This window comes from Podarcis filfolensis (genome assembly GCF_964270895.1).
Source record: "Podarcis filfolensis genome assembly, chromosome: 1".
Classification (NCBI taxonomy): domain Eukaryota; kingdom Metazoa; phylum Chordata; class Lepidosauria; order Squamata; family Lacertidae; genus Podarcis; species Podarcis filfolensis.
In genome coordinates this window covers 58,064,972-58,071,963 of record NC_139604.1, presented here as the reverse complement: position 1 = coordinate 58,071,963, position 6,992 = coordinate 58,064,972, and the positions used below count along the sequence as shown (strand labels likewise).

The 6,992-nt window shown below is 46.1% G+C and overlaps 1 protein-coding gene across 1 annotated transcript; it reads left to right on the top strand.

The window, feature by feature from the left end:
- LOC310768761 (interferon-induced transmembrane protein 1-like) lies at positions 1-5,260 on the top strand. The gene is made up of 2 exons (XM_083627512.1): positions 1-480; positions 4,550-5,260. The coding sequence occupies exons 1-2, from the start codon at positions 283-285 to the stop codon at positions 4,733-4,735; spliced, it is 384 nt and encodes a 127-aa protein (XP_083483638.1). The 5' UTR covers positions 1-282; the 3' UTR covers positions 4,736-5,260.
- The last annotated feature ends 1,732 nt before the right edge of the window (positions 5,261-6,992 follow it).

Sequence of the window (6,992 nt, the reverse complement as noted above, 5' to 3'; positions counted from 1 at the left end):
TTGATCCCCGTTTCTGCCGCGCGAAACTTGTTGCAGCTGGAAGAAAGTGGTTTCGAAGCGGGCCTTGGCGAAGCCCCCGGGGGCAGCGCCGCCTCCCACTGCGAGGAATTCGCTCCCCCACCCACTGCGCTCCTTCCCTTTCGTTTCCTGCGAGTCTGGGGGCCAGATTCAGCCCCTGTGCGCGTCCTGCCCAATCAGAGCGCGAGAGCCGCGCCCAGCCCCGGGCAGATTCCAGCCGCGCGCCCTGCGCTCGCCGTCGCCACTCGCTGGGGACCTCTCACCATGCAGACCGCTCCGCACCACCCCGTCGCCATCCATATGCAGCCTCACGACGGCAAGGAGTCGGACGCGCCGCCGTACCCCTACGCCAGAGCGGCCACGGGCCCGCAACCCAAGGACTACGTGCTGTGGTCCCTGTTCAGCTTCTCGTTCCTGAACGCCTGCTGCCTCGGCTTCGCCGCGCTCGTCTTCTCCATCAAGGTGAGGGAGCGCACGAGGGCTGCTTGACCTTCCTCTCTTCTCTGCTGCCTCCCTGCAGTATTATTGACTTCTTCCTTGCACCCCGTTGTGGCTGGGTTGTAGTTATTTCTTGCTCCCTCTTCCGCCTAGCCTGGAGCACTCCCCTGCTTTGCTGGGGCAGTCCTCTTTATTTCTTCTGCCTCCCTCTTTAGCCGCTTTTGGCCACTTTCTTGGCCAGCTTTATACCTTAATCAGGTCCCGCCCCCCCCCCCGCCCAGACAAGTAGAAATTCAACAGGTGCAGCGTCTCTACAACAACCTGTTTTCTGAAATGCATCACCTGTTGAATTTCTGCCTGCCATGAAGCTCTTATGTAGGCATGACCTTCGCTCCCCCCCCCCACGAAATGTGTTGATCGTAAGCTAACTCTTAAAGTATTTTCCACCACACCCATTCCCAAGGAAGTTTTAATTCCCGTTACCTCATCTAGCTATGGTTTCATTAAGAGGACTGGATAATTGTAGGATGGAAAATCACAGGTTGAAGTTTACTACTCATTAGCAGACATTTGCTGCTCTCAGAGCTCTAAAACAATGGATGTGCTTGGCACTTCTTCTTTTATTAATAATTAAGTATTAAATATATGAGCATATTCACTACTGTTATTTTCTAGCCGTTTGGAATCTGATGTTCTGTACAGCACAGTTTGAGCATAAATCTTCCAACAGCAAAAACGAACAAACCATCAACTTTAGTTCTTAAGACTGTAATATGATGTCAGCAATTCCCTTACACTGGTAGCATAATTGCTTTAAGACAGAAAGAAAAGAACATCACAAAATTAAAAGCACAGCATACGAGTAATTGTGTCTCTCACTCTCTGCAGTGTTTGTGAATGTAATGAAGGTTCCACCATTTTCCAGAGAAAGTGTCCTTGGCACGTCCAACAACATGTGCATTTGTTACATTCTAGAATAGCAATAGTAATAAATCTACTGTAGCAAAAAGGACAAAGGGGCTTTGTGGCACATGAGAAGCTAACAGTCAGATTTTGGTAGCATGAGGTTCTGTATAGGCTCTGGCTTTCTGGGAATGGCACAACACATGCTTACGATGAATGTTGAGAAATGTCATGTTGTGATTTCGTCCTTCTTGTTGTCCTTAATATTTGCCAAAATTGTTGGGTGAAAACAAACTGCCCTCGTGGCCCCTCTTTTCCACATGAAAACTGTAGGCATAATAAGTGGCCATGTAGTGAGAGGTTGGGCCATATTCTGGCACCCTTATTCTGGCATCCCCAGTGGCGTAGCTAGGGCTTTTACCGCCCGGGGCAGTCACAGAGTTTGCCGCGCCTCTCCCCCCTCCGCTCTGACTGTCCTTCCCTTCTCTCCCGCTTCCCAAGGGGCAGGAAGGAGCTCAGTTCCCATCACCTCAGACTCCACACCTTCTTCTCTTTACCTGTAATGCCTCATCGTGTATGTTGTTTCTCTTGCTTCAGCCACAGACAGAGTGGCAACCCCCATCCCCAAATAGTGCATAACTGGAGCAATAAGGGAGAATGTAGTCTCTCATACTTGCATGCTGCTTCTGTGGACAGCCATAATACTGCTCAAGTACGGTGGATTTAGGTGGTGTCATAGGTGCTGCCCCCCTCGCACCTGTGACAAACCCTCTCAGGCCTTTTTGTGGCCCACCGCAGGCACAGGAAAGCCCAATGGGGCTCGTCGTAGGTGCAGTGAGGCCCACTGCAGCGAGGCATGGCCCCTTAAAGTTGGGTGTCTGAGTCCCATCCCAATTTTGTCAGGAGAGCTGAGGTCTACTCAGCCATAGGGAGTTGGCACTTATGGGTGGTGTGGTCAGATGAGGGCTGCAATCTTAAACCTTCTGAAGTCTAGGTAAGCGCTTCACAAAATTCCCTGTTTAAAAAATCCCTGAATTGCAGCAAGTGACACTGGAGCCCATGGGAATGGATTTTTCCTTCTGTTCTTTTAAGTCCTACTAGTCCTTTTCAGCCTTAAAAGGTTCTGTGCTTAGGTAGGAATAACCAGCTGCACAGATATAGGATGGGGGACACTTGGCTTACCAGCAGTACATATTAAAAGGATCTAGGAGTTTTAGTAGTTGGCAACATGAGTGAACAACATGATGGTGCAGCAGCAAAAAAAAAGCAATGCGATTCTAGGCTGCATCAACAGAAGTCTAGTCTCTAGATCAAGTACCACTCCATTATGCTACGGTCAGACCACACCTGGAGTCCTGTGCCCAGTTCTGGGCACCACAATTTAAGAAGCACGTTGGCAAGCTGGAACGTGTGCAGAGGAGGGCAACCAAGATGATCAAGGGTCTGGAAACTAAGCCTTATGAGGAGCGCTTGAAGGAGCTGGGTATGTTTAGCCTGGAAAAGAGGAGACTGAGAGGAGATATGATAGCCATCTTCAAATATCTTAAGGGCTGTCACATGGAAGATAGAGCAAGCTTGTTTTCTCCTGCTCTGGAAAGTAGGACTCGAACCAGTGGCTTCAAAGTACAAGAAAGGAGATTCCAACTAAACATCAGAAAAAAACGTTCTGACAGTAAGAGCTCTTTGACAGTGGAACAGACTCCCTTTGGAGGTTTTGAATTCTCCTCCCTTGGAGATTTTAAAGCAGAGGTTGGCTGGCCATCTGTCATGGATGCTTTCGTTGAGATTCCTGCATTGCAGGGGGTTGGACTAGATGACCCTCGGGTCCCTTCCAACTCTACAATACTATTAATTCTATGAGGAAGGACCCAAAAGAGGAAAATTGCTCCTCAAAGGTGTATTTCCAAGGTGAGAAGGGGTTTAAAGTAAGGCAGGAAAGACGTGGAAAGGTGGGATACTTCAAAAATGCAGTACCTTACTCAGGAAAAGAAACCCATGAATAATACCTCCATGTAGGTGCTGAAGAGCTATGGAGTGCAGAATGTGTTGCAGCCAAGAGAGAAGCAGCTCGGCACAGCTCTCCCCTCTCCACTGCCTCTGCCTCCTGGGGGCTCTGCCTGAGGGTGGCGGCACAGGCACACGCTCTCCCACCGCTGCTGCTGCTCCACAGACAGAGAGAGAAGGGGAGGGAGGGAGGGAGGGAGGGAGGAGCAGTTCAGGACATGGTGCTTTGCAGGGAATGTGGACCTGTGCCTGGAAAAAGCGGGGCAAAAGGTAAGTGTGGATAAGCCCCCAGTCTTTGCTTTTAGAATGAGCCAAATTCTTTTAAAAGGCAAGGTTGTAATGTATTGCATTAGCGGTTTGTTCTCAAAATGTTTTCTAATAATGATGGAATAACTATATCAAACAAATCCACAATTATAGTTCCTCTATTCCAGGGGTGGGGGAACTTTTTTTTGTTTGTTTCTGGGGGCTCTATTTTCTGTTATAGAGGTTGTTGACAGGATTGGATCTGGTCCTGGGCAGGACCAGTGACAATAAGGGGAAGGGCTACTCTTCTCTTCTCTGCACCCCCTCCTCTCCCTCCAACACTGGTTTCCGTTATGAGTTGTGGGAGGTGAAGAAACGAAATATTTATTTTCCTCCCTGTGCAGCACAGAAATGAAACTTGCTGGTAGCTCTGGGGTGGGAGGGTTTGGGGGGTGGAAATTCCCATCTGTAGACCACAGACACTTACACATTGTGCCCCACCAGCTGCAGGTGTTTTCTGTTGCATGTGAGAGAAAGTGGGTCTGTGCTTCTCTAAACAGAGGAGACTGAATCAAGAAACAGAGGTAACATGAAAGAGCAGAGCTGCTAGATCACACCCAGCCAACATCCTCCCATTTGCAAATACTGGCACAGGACTGCAATAATTACTGAGCTCAGGCGTGTGAAGTATTGAGTGCACATTGCTAGGGAGGAACTCAGTGGAAATGGCTGCTGATAAAACAGCTACGCAATACCTAGTTGAATCCCACGCCAGAATCTTAATCTACCATGTATAATCACCGTGTTTAAAAAACCATGAAAAGTCTATAGGGGCTTTAGGTATTCAAAGCCTATCCAAATGTATTTTCAGTGTTAATTCTCATTGTTCTTTTTAATTTTTAATTCTCTTTTCTCTCCCTCCCATACCTGCCACTTTCAGTCAAGGGATCGCAAAGTTGTTGGAGATCCTGAAGGCGCAACTACCTATGGCAAGACCTCCAAGTGCCTGAACATCGCTGCTCTGATAGTGAGCGTCATAATATTAATCATCTTCATCATCATCCTTATTACCTTCGCAACAGCTTTCCAAGTACAAATGCAAGAGATGATGAAGAAACGCCACTAATTGTAGTGTTGGCTCAGTGGCAAATTGAGAAGGCAGAATATTTTCCCCAGCATTATAGCATTGCTTGTAAGCTTGGGCTTGCCTTTGCTTCTCTGAGTGTACTCAACCTGCTCATCCACTTGCAAGGAAGGAGGCATTCCACACAGAACCTGGTACTTATGGAGATGCAGAAAGGTCAAGGCATGTTTGCCTACAAAGATGACTAGATGACCCCTAGGGTCCCTTCCAACTCCACGGTTCTATGATTCAATGAAAGATGGAGGAGAGACTCAGATGTCATCTTGAAATTCACCATCCAGTTTAAGATGCTTATTGAGAAACAACGTTTGTTTGATGCTCTTTCTTTGTTCAAGATCTGGATTCTTGGCCTTCCTTCATCCTGTTGCTCATGAAATTTAATCATTTTTATTATTATTGGTTTTCCAGTTCAACAGGTTTCTCACTCAAGATGTGTACTGCAGCTTTTCTGTATTGAAACATGAAGTCTGGGGTGAATTCTGAGCAAATAAACACATGCCTACCTTATTCTGCATCATTTGCTTCCTTGTTGGTATAAAACTTAAGACATTGAGGCTCCCCTTATGTAGGATTCTTCAACATTGTGGTTTCATGGGCCAGACTGGATGCAGCTTGTAGATTCGTGTAATATTCTGATGACTGATGATATCGTGCAATATTTTAATACATGAATAAAAAAAATTAAGCTGGGAGGTCAGTCATTTAGGGGATCCAAATATCCCTAGATCCATTAAACATTTTAATATATGGGACTACTTAATTCTCTTGGAAACACACACACGGCATCTTTTAATTAAAATGGCCCTAGGTGTAAGAATTAGCATTGCCGACTGTGTATCTTCAGCCTAGAATTAAACCACAGGGGAAAGCACACACTCATGACAACAGTGTACAGATGTTGCCTTCTATCTAAAAAGGTTCACCCCATGAGAGAAATGTGCATGTTGGGAGAAGCTTGCTCATTTCTTCTCTTGTATACCTCCTTAGGGGATCATGCCTTAGTAGCTGAGAAACATTTGTGTTGTTATGCCATCAGCATATAGGCAACTCCCAATTTACGTGGGGGTAGCATTCCAAGGCATCAGATGTTTAAGTAAAATCATGTTCATTTGAAGCACCATTGAGAAAGCCTGCAAACACCCCGTTCTGCCCCTTTACGTGACATTTTTGGGTCACTTCTGGGTTCGATGCGATGCACGTGCGCATGCACATATCAGTTGCCGTAAACGGTCACTGCCTGTATATGGTGCTTTACAGAGAAGACATGTTCTTGCTCCAAGGGGCTTACAATCCTAAATGTTGCCTTCTAATGGCCTCTCCCTGCCTCAGTGCTGGCAGTCTTTCAGATTTTTAGGTGGCCTGGTGCTATGTTTACTTGTGCTTATAATTTGATGATTGCCAGATGCTGTTTCTGGTAGCAGCAGCTATCATTCCACTTTGTTAGAAAGCCTTTGAGAACTTCCCTCTTCTTTAGGGAAGGGGAAATGGTTGCCCTCCGGATGTTGGATTTTGAGATTACAGTACTAGGTATGCGTCCAAAGCCAAGTGTGCACCCCACCGCTTTGAGACAATCTTTAAACCTCTTTTGTTGACCACCAGCATTACGCTTTCCATTTTTAAGTTTGGAATAGAGTAGTTGCTTTGGAAGACGATAATCTAGCATCTGTACAACATGACCAGTCCAACGAAGTTGATGTTGAAGAATCATTGCTTCAACACTGGTGATCTTTGCTTCATCCAGTACACTGATATTAGTTCGTCTGTCTTTCCAAGTGATGTGTACATGTGGGTCCAGAATTGGCCTCCACAGTCACTTACGGATTCATTGTTCAAACCATGTTTATGGAAGACAATCTTACTCAGCTACGGGTGATCACCAAAGAAGAGAGAAGAACACCCCACCGCTCATGTGTATTCATGCACACACTACCAAGAGGTTTAGGAGCTTCTGCTTTAAATATATGGCATGTACACAGCCTTATTTGGACCTCTTTATCACACTTGAGATGCATATTTTTAGGACCCATCTTATTTCTGTGATTTTAAGTTGTTTCAAACTATTCACTAAATCTGTTTTAAGTGTCCCCTGCCCTGGGATATTAGGATGAAGGGTGGGTAAATATAGTGATGATGATGATGATGAATGATAAATCAAATAAAGAGGAGATTATAGTTGCTAAACAACAGGCAGAAAAATGATTAAGGGGTTCACCAAGATGCTCAGCAGTTTTCAAATGGT